This window comes from Elgaria multicarinata, chromosome 2, assembly GCF_023053635.1.
Source record: "Elgaria multicarinata webbii isolate HBS135686 ecotype San Diego chromosome 2, rElgMul1.1.pri, whole genome shotgun sequence".
NCBI classification, from domain to species: Eukaryota; Metazoa; Chordata; class Lepidosauria; order Squamata; family Anguidae; genus Elgaria; species Elgaria multicarinata.
Genome location: NC_086172.1, coordinates 42,693,550 through 42,711,989, shown reverse-complemented (window position 1 = coordinate 42,711,989; position 18,440 = coordinate 42,693,550). Strand labels below are relative to the sequence as shown.

The 18,440-nt window shown below is 40.1% G+C and overlaps 1 protein-coding gene across 5 annotated transcripts in view; it reads left to right on the top strand.

The window, feature by feature from the left end:
• Positions 1 to 18,440, top strand: part of METAP1D (methionyl aminopeptidase type 1D, mitochondrial) — a 144,468-nt gene that overhangs the window by 50,974 nt on the left and 75,054 nt on the right. For 4 of the 5 annotated variants that reach the window (XR_010025036.1, XM_063116394.1, XM_063116397.1 and 1 more), the window contains 2 exons: positions 10,103 to 10,251; positions 11,048 to 11,090. Coding sequence is in view for 4 of the 5 variants with exons in the window: in XM_063116394.1 (XP_062972464.1) it covers positions 10,103 to 10,251; positions 11,048 to 11,090 (192 nt within the window). In the remaining variant the exon portion in view is untranslated. The remainder of the gene's footprint in view (positions 1 to 10,102; positions 10,252 to 11,047; positions 11,091 to 18,440) is intronic. The other variant, XM_063116396.1, reaches the window with a different exon arrangement.

Below are 18,440 nucleotides of genomic sequence, written 5' to 3'. Positions count from 1 at the left end.
AGGACTGAAAGAAAAAAATATGAATGAGGAAGCTCATGGACAAGAATATTGTAAGAATAGAGACAATGACAAGAATGGCACAAGAATTTAGCTAAGGACCAATTTTACTAATATGCCAAAGATGAAAACTGGAAGTATGAGAGACAGACTGAACTGGATAGAAAAATTAAGGCAAGAATGGGAAGATTACACTCAGGTTATAGATCTCGGTACGTGAAAAAATGACATTATTAATCCAGGATGAAAGAAAGGTATGAGGAAAGCAGAGGTTAGGGAGAAAAAACAAAAAAACTGTCTCAGAAAGTTTGAACTTCAGATGCTAACATCCATGAATAAGTAGAGCATAACACAAGTAATAGAGCAGAAAAACAGCTAAAGATGGCTGACGTAAACATAATACCCAAGACCAAGGGAAGAAATTACTGAGGATCAACAAGAAAGGAGAAGATGAAGAAGGACCACTGAGACTGACAGAAGGTGGAAGCAATCTAAAATAGAAGAGAACACCAGAAAGAAAGAATCCATAATCAAGAGTTTGAGGTCAAACTGAGGGGAGGAAATGCCTGAAGAAAAAATCAGCATTGAGATTGAGAAGGAAGGCAAGAAAATAAGGAAGTAAAGTAAAGCAGAAGTAAGAAATATGTGTTCTGAGTGGGGAAAAGGTTTATTAAATTAACCTAAAAGAGACCAAAAAGAATAAGTACAAGAGTTTTATCTTTAAGGAAAATGAAGACACCAATAAAAAAAAGAATCAAAAGTTTCAAGAGGAGATAGAAAGCTTTACATTGATGGAACCAACTATTAAGTGCAGTTAAAGAACTGAAATCAGAAAGAAAAGTAGACAGAGAACTAAGGGATGGATATCTAAAATATGTAAATCGGTAAGGATAAAACTAACAGCTCACGTGATACTCGAAGTGGTAAAGTAGTAGGGAGGAGTTCTAGAATTAGAAGGAGAAATACAAGTTTTAGGATAAATAGATTATCAAGATAATGAGAAGATTGTGAAAAATAAAAGTTTTGTTAAGTGCAGAATATTTTAAGTGACCAAAGGAGAGGCAGTGGGTACATGGAAATCAATCTGAACAACCTTGAGAAGAAGGTAGACTTTTATTAGGAATAAGAAGTGAGATATGCAATAAAACGTTGCAAGGATGGAGAACCTCTGACCCATGGGCCTAATCTGCCCCATAGAGGTTCCCCATCTGGTCCACGGAGCTTCCCTGGATTCTGCCAGTGGGTGGGGCTTGGCCTAAAGCCCCACCCCCCAGGAAAAAATCCCCTCTGTTATCTGCAGTCTGGGATAACAGTGGGAATTCCCCTGCATGCTGCTCCCTTGATCTTTCATACCTCTCTCAGCACAGAGGAAGCCAAACTGGGAGGGGACACGGCAATGACATCAGTGAGCGTGCCTCTTTGCTGGCGGCAAAGGCTATCAATGGCTATTGGCCCTGATGGTTGTGTGCTATCTCCAGTATTCTAGGCAGTAAGCCTGTGTGCACCAGTTGCTGGGGAACATGGGTGGGAGGGTGCTGTTACACCATGTCCTGCTTGTTCATCCCTGGCCGATGGCTGGTTGGCCACTGTGTGAACAGAGTGCTGGACTAGATGGACCCTTGGTCTGATCCAGCCTGGCTCTTCTTATGTTCTTATGAGCATGGCTGATTTCATCTCGCCCACTGAGGGCCCAGTGGGGGCAATTCAGCCCTCACTAAAAACATGTACCCCACCCTTGCAATATTGCTTCATTCCTTGACAGGAGTGTTCCTGTTCAGCATTCCAGCTAGCCAGCCATGCCTTCCTCCAAGATAAGCTGCAAAGGGATCAACCGATTCACTCCTGCCTCCCTTGCTTTCCCATTTTTCTATTCCAACTTACACTCAACATTTCATAGCTCCTGGTGACCACTCACTATGCTTAGCCCTCATTAGGTTGTTTGGGGGTGGGTCTTCTGGTTTTAAAAATAGTTTTTTTGGTACTTCTGCAAACCTCAGGGTTTTCCCAAGTGTGCTGATGCCTCCCTCTGGTTTCTCAACGGTCTCATTTTGGTTCCATTTCTGTCAGCACAGGGGCACTGAGTTAGCTATTAGATGGTGTGATAGCAGCAACAATCACAATAAAGTGATAAAAACGTAATAAAGAGAAGAAGGGGGAAATTGGGGGAGGGAAGAAGGAGGTGGGATGTTGTTTTTATTCTGTTATTGTATTTTTAAAAGTGTTTTAATAATTTGTTTTATGATTGTTTTAATCAAGTTTTTTTTAATGATTGTAAGCCATCTTCAGTGCAGTCTTTCTTGGTAGAACAGCCGGGTACAAATCAAAACCAGTAAACTAATTAATCAATTAACAAACCCTTTTCCTACACACTATTTTTTTCAATAAAATTTGCCCCACTAAAGCTTTTATGTGACCCACTAGTATAAACATAGTGCCAACTATCACCGGGAAGGAGGGGCATCAAGGAAACAGAGTGAGGGGGAAAGTGTTAAGAAAAAAACTTTCCCTTATGTCCCAATCTAGATCTCCCTCTCTGGGTGGCTAGCAATGCATTCACACATCTCATCATAATAACATCATGCTGGTTCTGTGTGAACCAACACCACCTGTGTCATCTGCAGGTGCTGAACCTGGTGCCTTGGCTTAATAATGGGCTGGATGAGGGCCAATAAGCTGAATCCTGATAAGACAGGGTTCTGTGGGTAGGTGGTTCCCATGCCTAGGAATTGTGTATGCAGCCTGTTCCAAACAGGGTTGCACTCTCACTAAAAGAGCAGTTACATAGCTTGGGGATACTCATGGATCCAGCTTTGTCAGTTGAGGCCCAGGTGGTCTTCATGACCAGGCGTGCACTTTTCCAGCTTTTATTGGTTCACCAGCTATTCCCATTCCTGGATAGGAATAGGCTGGCCATGGTGGTCCACACTCTGGTAACCTCTTGATTGGATTACTGCAACTCATAGATTGTAGCCCTTAGAGACAACCAGGAAGCTTCAACGAGTACAGAATAGTGCTAGTTTGCTAAGAGGTCTGTCCAGGTGGGATTACACCCATCCTCAGGAAGCTGCACTAGTTGCCTCTTTGCTTCTGGTCCCAATTCAAGGTGCTGTTTTTGGCTTTTAAAGCCATAAACTAGGGGTAGGGAACCCTTTTCAGTCCAAGGGCCAAATTGGCTCAAGACAAGAATATTTATTTATTTATTTATATACTGCCCCATAGCCGAAGCTCACTGGGCAGTTTACAAAAGTTAAAAACAGTGAACGTTAAAAAGTATACAAAATTTTAAATCATCAAAAAATATTAAAACAACAGTATAAAACAGTATCCATTTTAAACAACAGTTCTGGGGGCCACATACAGTGGGAGTGGCTACCCCACCATTGCCATATGGTCCCTGACAGCATTGCCCAGACCCCAGTCACACACTTGTGTACATACATACATACACAAATACACATGCGTGCACACACATACAATCTCTCCCCCCTTGCCCTTCCCCTGGAAACTTCATAAAAGCCTGGTTGCAGCAGGGGAGAAGCAATTTTTGAGGGAGGGCTTGCAGTGTGGGTGAGGGAAGGGTTATCTCCTAAATCCCCAGCACCAAATCCCTCAAATTTGTCCTGTATGCAACAAGTAGGTTTCTTACCATGGTATCCTTCTGGATAGGTTGTCTGAGCTGGGAGTTGGAGGTACTGCGTTGCAGTGGTTCCGCTCCTACTTGGATGGCCGATTCCAGAAGGTGGTGCTGGGGGATTATTGCTCTGTACCGTGGCTCCTAAGCCATGGGGTTCCACAGGGCTCTATCTTATCCCCTATGCTGTTTAATATATACATGAAGCCGCTGGGGGAGGTTATCCGGAGATGTGGACTGAGGTGTCATCAATATGCGGATGATACCCAGCTCTACCTTTCCTTTTCATCAAACCCAGGTGAGGCAGTGCCTGGGCACAGTAACGGACTGGATGAGGGCTAACAAACTGAGACTCAATCCAGACAAGACGGAGGTACTGTTAGCGGGTGGTTCATCTGTCCGGCAAGGTGATGTTTGCCCTGTCCTGGACGGGGTTGCACTCTCCCTAAAGGATCGGGTCCGTAGTTTGGGGGTGCTCTTGGATCCAGAACTGTCACTTGAGGCACAGGTGAACTCAGTGGCAAAGAGCACCTTTTATCAGCTCAGGCTGATATACCAGCTGCGCCCTTATCTGGACAGAGATAGCCTAGCTACAGTTATCCATGCTCTGATAACCTCTCGCTTGGATTACTGCAATGCGTTATACGTGGGGCTGCCTTTGAAAACGGTCCGGAAGCTTCAGCTGGTACAAAATAGGGCAGCCTGTTTACTAACAGGGACTGGCCGGCGAGATCACATTACGCCAGTCCTTTTCCAGCTTCATTGGCTGTCAGTCCAGGTCCGGACCTGATTCAAAGTGCTGGTATTGACATTTAAAGCCCTAAACGGTTTGGGGCCAGGTTATTTGAAGGAACGCCTCCTCTCATATGTACCTGCCCGGACCTTAAGATCATCTACAGGAGCCCTTCTCCGTGAGCCCCTGCCAAAGGAAGTGAGGCAGGTGGCTACTAGAAGGAGGGCTTTCTCCGGTTGTGGCACCCCGGTTGTGGAATGAGCTCCCCAGAGAGGTCCGCCTGGCGCCTACACTGTACTCCTTTCGTCGCCAGCTGAAGACCTTTTTATTCTCTCAGTATTTTAACACTTAATTTTAACTTAAATTTAAATCTTACTGTTTTAACTCTGTATTTTAATCTTATATCAATTTTGCTGTGTGGTTTTATCCTGGTTGTGCTTTTTATACTGTATTTTGTAATTGTGCTTTTAACCTGTTGGTTGTTTTATTGTGGTTTTAATTTTTGTGAACCGCCCAGAAAGCTTCGGCTATTGGGCGGTATAAAAATGTAATAAATAAAATAAAATAAAATAAAATAAAATAAAATAAAATAAATGAATTAAAAAACTGGTACCAATAGAAGCTTTTTAAAAGTCTTCAATGCTGAGCAGTGAGAAGGAGAGTAGGGGAAATCTCTTATCTCTGATCAGTAATTTGAGATAAGAGATTTTCAGTAGGGAACATTTTGTATCTCCAATCAGCTGCTGAGTGAGGAGCAGCCTGGGAGAGAAGATGGCAGCTGGATGAAGGCCCCCTGCAAGCCAAGGATTCCCCATCTTGGCTTTGAATGGGTTGGGACCCAAATACCTGAAAGAACGCCTCTCCCTATACCAACTTGCCCATGTTTTAAAATCTATTGGAGAGGCTCTTCTCAAAGTACATTCAACATAGCATGCGTTAGCAAGGGAGAGAGCCTTCTTTGTTATGGCACCCCGTTTGTGGAACTCCATCCAAATAGAAATGTGACTGCCAGTGACTTTGCAATCTTTGCAATGCTGGGGTAAAATGTTTTGGTTTGCCTGGACATTTTAGCTGGTTACTTTATCCGTTTATATTTTACTACTTTTTAAATTGTTTTATGACTGTATTCTCTTGTCATTTTTTGTTTGTATTTAAGAATTATGTGGGATTTAATTATCTTGTTTTGTACGCTGTCCTGATATCTTTGGATGAAGAATGGATTTAAAATCTTTTATTAATGGTAACAACAGCAATATGCAGTTTGACTCTATGGCCATCTTATGAGTTTATAGCCTTAACGTTTCATTTATTGCCCCCTCCCCACACCTAAAGCCTTTGAGGTAGCTCACACTTTGGGGTGTTTTTTTTTTTTAATATATGAGATCCGAAGTGGAAAAAATGTGCCCTTTTAAAATCACCCACCGACTCAGTGCTTTAGTCTGGAATTGAACCCTGTTTTCCCAAGTTTAAGTCTATAAAACTTTATGTTCATACTGGTGCTGCAGCAGTGTTGAAGGGAAACTGAACCTGCTGAACTGCCTGTGTCAAACTGCATTTGAAAGCACAACAACCATCTTTGGGTCACGAGTTAGCAGCTCTTCATCTCAACGAAGACAAAGTCTGACTGTCTTGTTTATTTATAGCTTGCCTCTCTGCCCAAAGGCACCAAGGTTTTATCTATCTTCTGCATTGGTGGAATTCTTTACAATGTGAAGGAAGAGTAACAGGCTCGTTCCATTGCTTAAATCCATTGCTGCATCTTTTACTGCACCTGAGCAGTAATGGCATTGTTACCACCAAATTTCAACTGGAATGTCTATTTTACATTGGGGTGGGTGGTGGAGAAATCCAGCAATAGTTTCTGTGTGACCTAAATCTTTTGCTATGTTGCAGGGAGCTGCATATGGTTGTACACTGAAAGGTACTGAAAGTTTATACCCATCATAGTGCCTCTGGTAAAGTGTCACATTCATAGGCTTATAACTCATTCAAATCACAGCCAATTTTCACAGGAACACTCAAAGGCACTTCTTGACAATGAGGGAGGTTTTCCTACCAAATTTCAACTTTCAACCCTTGTCATTTCACAGCTGGGTTCTGTTCTGGGGAAAAAGAGTTGTAATGATAATATTTAAAGTGTATATTTCCCCCCACTTTACTTATATTCAAAAATGGCCCAGACCTTTTTGCAAAATCTTACTAGAAATAATCAGCTCCAGTATAAAACAGAAACTGGAAAATCTGAGCTGGAAAAATGAAAGTTTCTGGAAATGATAGGTGTCTGAAATCGGGGTGTTGGATTGGAAATACTAATACAGTTTTAGCTGCATTGTAGTCACGGCTGCTTACATTGCTATACAAGCTGTTTCTTGGCATGAACTGAAATATTAAAGTGTGATGGCATTGCTAGTATAGTCAGAGGGAAATAATTTTGATTATGGAGAGAAGTTTGAAAGAGAAAATTCTTTTGTCTAAGCTGCTAAGAAGAAAATGGCTCCTTAGGAGAATGTAAATGCGGTTGAAAAATATTTAAAAGGAGCCATATTGTTGTTCATTATATTGCTATCAGTGTACATGGCATTTTACTGTGTAACATAAACAAAAATATAGGACCCTGCATCAAGTAATCTGCTTCAGCTGATGCATGAAAGTGGATTGAGTAAAGATGTAAAATCTCCAGAAATTTTGAAGCAATGAGGAGAAAAATGATATTTGGGGGAAATTGATAAATAGCCAATACTTCCTTCTTCTTTTTGAGTGCTCTTTAAAGATCTATGGTCACTTTGTTCCTTTAGGAAAACCTTCCCCAATCTGGTGCCCTACATATGTTTTGGACTTCAGCTCCCATCAGCCCCAGCCAGCATGGCCAATGGTCAGGAATGCTTGGAGTTGTAATCCAAAACATTTGGAGGGTATCAGGTTGGAGAAGGCTGCTTTAGGAACATAAAATGTATTGTGTATAGCTTGGTTTGCTCATGAAATCATCATTAAAATTAAAAAACCATTAAAAGTAAATTCAGTAAATTTGTAATTATTGCCGAAGTAAACGATGCTTTTAAATTTATTTTACCAAACATGATAATTTTATGAGAAAACCAAGTTTTACATTTTAGGTTCCTATTTTATCCCGGACCAGATTTCAGCAACTAATCCCTGAAATGTCAGAAACATCCTAGAAGCCAGAAGAAGCAGGAAGAACTGGAAGGAGAGGAAGACTGGTGCACAGCATATGTTCCTCTTTGCGAGGAAGTTTAGAGAACGTCCTAATCCTGTTCCTGTTTGTGAGGTGGGGTTTAGGAAAGTCTGGTCTGAAGGAAAAGCTACTGAGATCTTATTTAGCTGGGAATAACTATTTTACCTGATAGTAATGGTGACCAAGCATATTCAATTTAAGAATATTGGACACTGTTTTTATTCTGTTATTGTTGTGTTTTTAATTGTGCTTAATGTATTTGTTTTGTTATTGTTTTATCAAATTTTATTAGTGATTGTAAGCTGCCTTGAGTGTCAGTTTCGGTCAAAAGGCGAGGGACAAGACAAATAAGTAAATAAATGCATATTTAAACCAACTCAACCTGTTATTTGAAGAATGACATTTTATCCCCATTTGTAAATGATTTCCCTTAATAAGCACCTTATTTTTTTCTTCATTTTGAAAAGTTGTCTCTACTGGTGTTGTTTTCAATACCATAACACCATAGGAACCAGTGATTCTTTTAGGTTAGAGTTTTTAATCTGCTAGCAGGAGTTAAAGGTTTTATATCTGAGGCAGCATTCACTACTGGTGAGGTTTAATTGGAAACTTTATTAAAAACTCTGGCAGTAACTTCCATAGTGCCAATCCACAAAGTTATTTTTAAATAAGAAACATAAGTGGGATAACCCACACACTGTTCCATTGCATCTGGTGATAGTGGTGGGATAACCTACAGTTTTTCTTTCACATCTCAGTTTTAGATTGAAACTACATTCATTGAGTGCTACAGCATCTAACCAGAACAAAACCAGAAATACAGTTCTCCATAGACTAAAAGAGAGCCAGTGTGGTGTAGTGGCTAAGGTGTTTGACTAGGAGTCGGGAGATCCAGGTTCTAGACCCCATTCGGCCATGGAAACCCACTGGGTGACTTTGGGCCAGTCACAAACTCTCAGCCCAATCCACCTCACAGGGTTGCTGTTGTGAAGATAACGTGGAGAAGAGGAGGATTATGTATGCCGCTTTGGGTTCCTTGGAGGAAAAAAGGCCAGATTTAAACGTAATAAATTATATAAATAAATAAAACCCAAACCGTCAAGATTACACATTTTCTTCACATATTAAGTGACTCTAGACACACCTTGGGAAACTGAGCATTGCTAAATGTCTATCAGTAAAAGAGACATTACATCAATAACGTTAATAATGAATGCAAGAAATAGCTATGCTGGGAATTTTACGGAGAGGGTTTTAAAAACCATGTTTTCCTCATGGCTTCAATATTTCCTGATTTCATATTTCCAAAATTTCATAATCCAAAACTGTACAATTTTCCCAATATTTTAGAATAAAGCCAAAAATGGTCCTTGGGGGAAAATGGGGAAACACCTGTTTCCCCTCACTGAATTTTTCCAGGTTTTCTCCTGAACATTTACATCTTGAGGACTGGGAAGGCAAAAAGTAAAATTATGGAAAGAACAAAAATTACGATGGCCAGCTCCAGAGGATGACAAGGTTACGTTTTTTCCAGAGGCCCCAAACCAGCAACAGTATTGCTTTTCTTAGTTTGCATGGGCCCCCCAAGAAATGAAGAGACTGTGTGAAGGAATTCTCTTTGCACATTCCATCTCATCCAGGTGAAGGTTTGTCTACACATGCAGCATGTCTACACATGCAGTGGTAGCCCATTACCACTTCAGACTTCTAGTGGGGAATACCACTTTTGAATGCTCCCATACATAAACTTCTCCCTGGAAGTAAAAAGCAAATATGTAGGGAAGACAGAATCAAATCTAGCCTGCTCTCTGCTGTGGAAATTCTCTACTTGTACATTGTTGTATGTTTAGAGGAGCATTCATAAATGTGATCTACTATCTGCAATATGAAGTGGTTCAGTTCATTTTATTACCTCAGAGCAGTGTCACCACATTCTTCTGCATAGACTAGGCCAGGGAGTGCCCACTAAGGGCATTTTGCCTAAGTGCCCCCAAATCCTGTTGTTTGTCACTGTGTTTTCCCCTTAGAGATGCCATTCATTCATTTCATTTATTACAACAGGCCCATAGCCTAATTTCTCTGGGCAGTCCACAAAAATTAATAACCATTAAAACATATAACGTGCAAAAAGAAAAACATTTACATAAAACCATATAAACACATAACACAGAGAGAGACGACATATATCTAAAAACAGTTTGTTAAATCATCAGCCAAAGATGATCCAAGACCTAATTTAAAACTCATTGTATACTGCTAAATGCCTGAGTAGTTTTAACCTGGCACAAAAAAATTAACAATGTTGGCACCAGGCGGGCTTCATCAGGGAAATCATTCCATGACTGGGGGGCCACCATCGAGAAGCGCTTCCCATAACAGCCTTATTATATTGAACTATTCTCTTCAAGGAAGCCTTATTTTTGTCAATGGTTGCAAGATATTTTGAAACACTAAGCTCATTGTTTTGTTTATTTAAGCCTTTTGTCACGTTCTGTATGCAGGATCCACTAGGCAATTCAGCACAAATTTTTAAATTCTCATCTTTTAGGTTGGCATGACTACCGAAGAAATAGATTGTATGGTTCACCATGAAATAATAAGGCAAAATGCCTACCCATCACCTCTGGGCTATGGAAATTTCCCCAAATCTGTTTGTACATCGGTAAACAACGTGGTGTGTCATGGGATTCCTGACAGGTACTCCATTTTTTTCCTGTTGGAAAATTAATGCATTAGACAATGTGTATTTCTTTTTCCATTGCATGATAATAAAAGTATAATGCATTAAATCCCACCCAGTGCCAGTACTGTATACCTCTGTTTATTTCATGGGCTTGCGTAGAACTCCCGCCTTACTGACATGAGATTGCACGGCAGCCGTGCTTAGTGGATTGTGCCCTTTGTACTTTTATCAAAAGGTACCAAAAAGACTAATACAGCTGGTTGTCATGCTGTAAGAAAATTATGTTGGCACATAAAGAAGGTGTGTAGCAATAAAAACAATGATTAGTGCTTTGCCGTATCTCTTCCCAGCATGTTACGGCTCCTCAGTTTAGGGTGTATCATCCAAGAGAGAAAAGTCACTCAACAGAAAAATGATAATTTTTACAGGTGCCTAAAGGTGATGTGTTTTTTTTTAATTAAACACTGTTATGTTGCTTCTTATCAATGAATATTGCCTGTCCACAAAGTAAAAGGTGCCAACTATCACTGTCTTAATTGTGATACAATAAACATGACTATAATTTTCCTTCCTTGCTTTTATATTACGAGGGTGTATATATTATTTGTTGGGGGTTCATTTGGCTGCTTAGAGACTAGGAGTGATTATTCCATTTGTCTCCTCCCTGTTCTACTCAAACAATTATATTTGCCCCTTTGAGTTTTGTTTATGTGTATATGTGATTAGGTGTGTGTGCTCCTATATTTCTTTCTTAAGAACTGTTTCTCACCATTATGTCTTTTTCTACCCCCTCCCCTGACTATATTTAAGCCGCCCTCTGCAGGATGGTGATATTATCAACATTGATGTCACAGTGAGTAACTAATTTTTTTAATAGTCTTTGATCAACTTTTAGAATTTCTGGTAACAACAGGAAGAATAGTAGATGGCCAATGTAGCGTGTACGGATGAATGTGCCGGATTTACTTCTTCTAAGCCAAGGCATTGGCAGCTGGTTTCCTCTTTTGTTTTTCCCCCCACTCTGTGTTTATTCCAACTAGACCCAGGCCTGACTTGAATTTAGGGCTGGAATCAGATGCACTGAGATCAATGTTGGCCTAAGTGAAATGTCAACCCAATCCTGCTATGTGTCATGTTTTTGAGAAGGCGTAATTGTTATTGATCCACTGTGTAGTTAATGCAGAGCACCACAGTACTGGGCAGCAGCTGAAGACAGATATGTATGAGATGAGCTAACATGAAGAAAGCCAGCATTTTTCCTTCACTCTGCCAAGATTGATCTTCCTCTTCCTGCTGATTTTGAGTGGGGCCTGTCATTATCTTACTCTGTCATTAGAGGCTACATTGGCCTGTGTATGTCAGTCTATTTGGACAGCAACTCTTTTGCTAGCAGTGTTCCCTACATTTATTAAAATCCCTGAAGGTAGTATTGTGTTCCATTTGTGGCATAAGAGCCTGAACCCTTTACTCACAAATGCGCAACTTGATCCACAGCCCAGTTAATCCAAAGAACTTGGATTTCTTATGGGACTGAGTCAGTTCAAAACCCAATTCTTTGGGTTATGGATCCCACTGTAGGCATGAGATACAACCATTGGCAGATACAAACACTGGTACAAAGACCGAGAGACCATTTTTGCAATATAAATCATAATTAGAAAATTAACCACAAAGCTACAAGAAAAGCTGAAAGCATAAATTAGAATATTTTTCATTATTAAAAGAGGAATAATTACATTTTGTCCATATTTTGTAACTAACTTTTCTTTAAAAATTAATATTGAAAGATAATTAACTTTAGTTATTCTTAGTTATGAATGCGTGTTCTGAATTTTTAAACTCATTTGATATTATGTATATTGAAAATTTTCCTGTTGATGGAAACTTTATGTAAATTGAATTATACATTTTGGAATGGCAAGTGCTTCCGTGATACTAACAGTGATTTTACCTTTATGCCATCCTGTGGTGCCTTTGTTTTCAGTAATATTTTTATTCCATTATATTCGTTTGAAGATTTTTAAAATGTTGCTGGGTTTTTTTTGTCTTAGGTATACAGAGGCCACCAGCCAGTTAAGACTGATTTTTGAATACTGATTTAATATGAAATTATACGTATTGTAAGGAAAATTTGCCTTACCACTTACAGAGTCTCTTGGTGCCATAGCGATAATTCCTTGTTCCCTGTCTCCTTTCCATTTATCTAATTTATCAGTGGCACAAGTAATGCAAACTCCATAAACCATGGCTTTAACCTCTGAAATCAAGCATCTTCTAATATGGTTTAGAGGTATTTAGATATTTTGATCTTTATACCATAAGTATTCATTTGTATTGCTCTGTTGTCGTTGTTTTTACAAAATTTGTCACACTGCTCTCTGCACAAATCTAAACTAACCATTTTAATATTGTCCATTTAACTGGTTTATATTTTTCAAAATACATATATAGGCTTAATTCTCAAGAGGTAAGCATGATTCCATTGAATCTGTCACAGACAACCAAATGCTAAATGCAACATTTAAAATATGTCAGTGGGATAAACCTGCATCTGGGACCCAACAGAAGGGAAGAAGCTTGGTGGGAAGATTTGGGGTGGAGAAATGGAGGCAGGGAGAGGATTAAGTAGCCCTTTCCTCCCCACTGCATCTCTGCTCAAAACTGCACCTTTCCAAAGACGTCTTTGTTCAGGGCATTGCTACATCCATAATGTGTAATGGTATGGCATAAGGGTTTGCTGTTAGAAGGAGCAAAGTCAGAAGTTTACATGCACACACACAAACAAACACATCTGCCAGCATTGGTGATCCCAATGTATTTGATAGAATCCTCATGAAGGGAAAATATTCATATTACTCCTTCATGAAAACTGCTCCAACGAAAAGTTCCTTACTGTAGTAATGACAAATAGGCTTTGTCTGAAGACGAAAACATATGAATATATTTTCCCTTTTAAACGCCCCTTGATTTCCCCCCAGGAACACGTTGGGAACACCTAGCCTTATGGCTGTCTTTTTTTGTTTGCGTTTCCACAGTATTCTACAGCTGTGCTTGATCCCCATGTTTCTTTGAAAAGTCAGACATCCCTCCCAGCACGTCTAAAATACCTCTTTGGATCCTTGCCACAGGCTGCAATCCACATAGTTTTGATATGCCGTGCACATGTCCCATGGGATTATTGGCCTTTTTTTCTTCGAACAGCAGTGTCTCATTGCAAAAGTGTTTTTGAAAGATCCCTTCGATTTCAAAGGCAGTTTGCTTTATTTATTTATTCATTTGTGTTAAAGTTTTACATTCCACTATTTGATCAGATTATTTCCAAACCAGGTTACACACTACAAACTGCACAAGAACAGAATACAGGCAGTTAAGACTAAGCCTTCAGGAAAGTAGCAACCTTCCTCCTGCTCCACCCCTAAAGGGACAGCAGTTTCTATTAGTCTTATCCCTTCAGTGGTTACCTGTTGCCTGTACTGAGCCTTGGGGAAAGCCCCCCCCCCCACACATATGCAGCATCAGATGTGCATTTCACAAGTTTCTCAGGCCTCTCCTCATTCAGACCGTGATGATACGGCATTTGGAGAAAGTTCAAAGCCCGCTTTGTGCCTTGGAACCAGTGTCATGGCTCTTTGAGTCCTGGCTGCTAATGGTTTTGCCCCTTTGAGTTTCATCATCCCAATATTTATTTATTTATTTATTTATTACATTTATATACCGCCCCATAGCCAAAGCTCTCTGGGCAGTTTACAAAAGTTAAAAACAGTGAACGTTAAAAAAGTATACAAAATTTTAAAACCATCAGAAACATAAAAACAACAGTATAAAAACAACAGTATCAATTTAAAAACAACAGTTCTGGGGTCCATTAGAAAACAAACTTAGCATTGTCAAATGCTGTTAAATGCCTAGGAGAAGAGAAGAGTCTTGACCTGGCACCTGAAAGGTAACAGTGATGGCGCCAGGCGAGCCTCATCAGGGAGATCATTCCACAGTCGGTGGGGGGGGGGGGGGCTACCACCAAAAAGGCTCTCTCCCTTGTTATGCATCTCCTGTAGCTGGAACAATGGTTTGGGCTGCTGCAGCTGCTGAAGTAGCAGCCTGGGCCTGCTAAGGCAGGTTTTATTTATTTATTTATCTGCTACATTTGTACACCGCTGCCCACCTAAACAGATTCCGGACCGGTGAACGACGAGAGATAAAATAATACAAAGATGAAAAGAATAAAACATGATATTTTAATTATTCTTTTTTTAAAAAAAGCAGCTGGTCCTGCTTCCTGCCAGTACCACAATCCATGTCCCCAGCTCCCATTTTTCCTTCTCTTTGACTCTTGTATATAGTTGCCGTAAAACCCACTTTTGCCATGGAAATGAAAGTCTTACAGGACCAATGGCAGTTTGGGCAACTCTTTATCCCCACAGCCATTTGCTGCTCGTGCCACTTTTTCCTGTTAAGGTGGATCCAACGAATTCTGGCAGTAAAACATTGGGCCATAACACCAGGCTACTAACCATACTTCCTTGGACATATACTCTATAGTATTCAATGGCATGTTTGAGTAAACATATTTAGAATCTGAGTATAAGGCTGAAAGTACATGTTATGTTGAATCCACAGTGTGCAGCTCAGTGTGCAGTATTTATTTTACTCAAAAGTAAGCATGAGGGATGATCTGGATTGAAGACACATGGAGGGGAGGTTTAATTACATAAGAAGAGCCCAGCTGGATCAGACCAAGGGCCCGTCTAGTCCATCACTCTGATTTCACAGTGGCCAACCAGCTGTCGACCACAGACCCACAAGCAGGACACAGTGTAACAGCACCTTCCCACCCATGCTCCCCAGGAACTGGTGCATGCAGGCTTACTGCCTTGGATAGTGGAGGTAGCACACAACCATTTGGGGTAGTAGCCATTGATAGCCTTTGCCTCCAGGAACTTATCCAACCCCCTTTTAAAGCCATCCAAATTGGTAGCCATCACTACATCTTGTGGTAGTGCATTCCATAATTTAACTATGTGCTGTGTGAAGAAGTACCTTTCATTTGTCCTGAATTTCCACCAATCAGCTTTATGGGATGACCCCGGGTTCTAGTGTTTTGAGAGAGGGAGAAAAATTCTTCCCTCCTCAGCCACAACACAGCCAAAAATTGCCCCCTTTCCTGTGTGACAGTTTGCAGTCATACAAAAGCTCTATTGCTGCATGGGAAGGGGACTGGGAGAATTAGCGCTAGGAAGGAGTAGATCAAACCTCTGCTCGCTGAACACTGTAGATTTGGGGTTGGTTCTAGAAGCATTATTCCACCAACAGACAGAACTGGCGAAATGGGACTTCTGCGTCCTCTCCTTGCCTCCTGCAGCCCCCTGCTCACCCTCCAAATCTGCTCTGGAGGGTTGAGGGACTCTCCAGAGCACATTTAGAGGGAGTGGGGTGCTGTAGAGGGGAGGAGAAGGGAGGGATTTCCCGTTCCAGTAAGGGTAACCTTCTACTGGTAAATGGTGCTTCTGGATCCAACACTGGACAGTTTTGGCTCTAATCCCCAATCAGGATCTCCCCCCCCCGCACTTACTACTGAGTACAATTAATTACATTTGCAGATGTAATCTTGTTAATTTCATGTTTATTCATATTTAGCTTTATACCCAAATCATAGAATCATAGAATAGTAGAGTTGGAAGGGGCCTACAAGGCCATCGAGTCCAACGCCCCCGCTCAGTGCAGGAATCCACCCCAAAGCATCCCTGATAGATGGTTGTCCAGCTGCCTCTTGAATGGCTCTAGTGTGGGAGAGCCCACAACCTCCCTAGGTAACTGATTCCATTGTCGTACTGCTCTAACAGTCAGGAAGTTTTTCCTGATGTCCAGCTGGAATCTGGCTTCCTTTAACTTGAGCCCGTTATTCCATGTCCTGCACTCTGGGAGGATCGAGAAGAGATCCTGGCCCTCCTCTGTGTGACAACCTTTTAAGTATTTGAAGAGTGCTATCATGTCTCCCCTCAATTTTCTCTTCTCCAGGCTAAACATGCCCAGTTCTTTCAGTCTCTCTTCATAGGGCTTTGTTTCCAGACCCAGATCTAAGTCAAGCCCAGTTTCATCACCTCTCCTTTTGAAGTAATATTTAAATATAAACATTTCATAAAATTTATTTCAATTTTTTCCTGTTCAGAAAGTGTTTCTACTTTAAAATCAACATAGTAAATAAAATGTCCATTAATATCTACTTCCTGCAGTTATTGATTATCCTCCTTTTGGTATGATGATTAGCACCCTAGTAAATATTGTTGGTCTATAATAATTAATATCTATTGTGTCTGAGGAAGCCTTTCTTGGCAATATTTTTAATTGACCTTTCTAATGGGCCATTTCATAGGCAGAAACAATTATTATGGACCCAAAAAGACAATTACAGTAGATGGCATTCTACAATAATTTGTTTATGTTGTATACAAGATCTATAAAATGATTAAATAATTGTCTTCTGTCGATCAAATGTAAATGCTCTTCTGTGAGTACAAATTGTCTTGGAATAACAAACTAAACATATTTTACTCTATATTAATTTGGGTGGGTGGGTGGAATAGAACTACCATGGAAAGTGTTTCATTTATTACAATCACGTGGACTTCATATATTGTTTAAAGAATTATAGAAGCCAATTCTTTGTACTTCACTGGCCACCAACACATTACATCTCTTAACTAATAATTATCATGTAGGACTATCCCATACCTTAATAGACAGTCATAATTTTACTGCTGATGCTTTCAATACTATTATATTATATTTGTTTATGCACCTTAAAAATATAAATTATGAAAGATGAATTGTAGCTGTGGTTAATAAAGCATTACCAGTGTAAGAATTATTTATTCTATTCCTGTATTTTCCAAATCTAGGAACAATGGTTGAAATTATAAATGCTTATAATATTGATTTTTTAAAAAAAACTATGCTTATTTCTTTTGCATGGTAGTGATTTGGGGGAATAGTGTGTTTCTCTGATTGAGAGACTGAGAGGGATTATAGTAAGCAAAAGGATACTGAAAACTGTCCTAATTTTTGAAGGAAGATGAGACAACACCATTAAATGTAAAAACAAGTGTTTCTTAGTTTCTATGCCTTACAAATAATGGAAGCTATTAACCCAACACTGCATTCATTATGATGGAGCACTTGGCCTGGTGCAATCCAGTGAAAGTTAGGCTGTAATCCTAACTGAATGGGACTTGCTTCTGAGTAGACAGGTATAGAATTGTACTGTTAGGTACGCAAGTCTCATTAAACTTTAGTCAGTGAGCCTGTGTGATCTTATGCACTTAGAAGTAAGCCACATGAGTTCAGCTGGACTTCCTTCCTAATAAAGGTGCTTAAGCTTGTAATGAACAATGAAAGACTGCAATGGTTACCAGTGTGTTTCCAAGCCCAATTTAAAATGCTAGTTTTGACCTTTAAAGCCTTAAACAGTTTGGGACCAAGTTAATTGAAGGACCACCATATCAGCCTGCCCGCACTTTAAGATCAGAAAGAGAGGCCTTTCTCAATTGTCCACCCATGAGACAATTTAAGTGGGTGATCACATGGGAGATGGCCTTCTCTACAGTGGTCCCAAAGCTTTGGAACAAGTTGCCATCAGAGGTCCACCATGTTCCATCATTCCAGGTTTTAAAGAAGGCCTTGAAAAAATATTATTTTATCATGGACTTATCTTGATGTGATTGCTGTTGTTGCTGTTAGTGACATTGGTGGTGGTCGCTGGTTTTATTGTTGGCTATTGTATTGCTGAGTTTCTGTTTCTATCACTTTTAATATTTTAACATTTTTGTGTATTTTTTTTGCTATAAGCTGTCTTGGGAGGGCTTGTGCCCTGAAAGGTGGCCAAGGAGTATTGTAAATAAATAATAAAATAAGTATTTATCAAAAGAATCCTATGGATGTTTATCAAGAAATCAGCCCTATAACAGGGAAAACTTTTGTTTTATATATATATATATATATATATATATATATATATATATATATGTGTGTGTGTGTGTGTGTGTGTGTGTGTGTGTGTGTGAGAGAGAGAGAGAGAGAGAGAGAGAGAGAGAGAGAGAGAATTGTTGTGTGGGGGTGAGGGGTGGAGGGTGTGGGCCAAATGGGGTGGCCTTGCCTGTGTACCATCAGGTCTCCACCCATTTCGTACAGCATTTAGAGAGGCTTACTC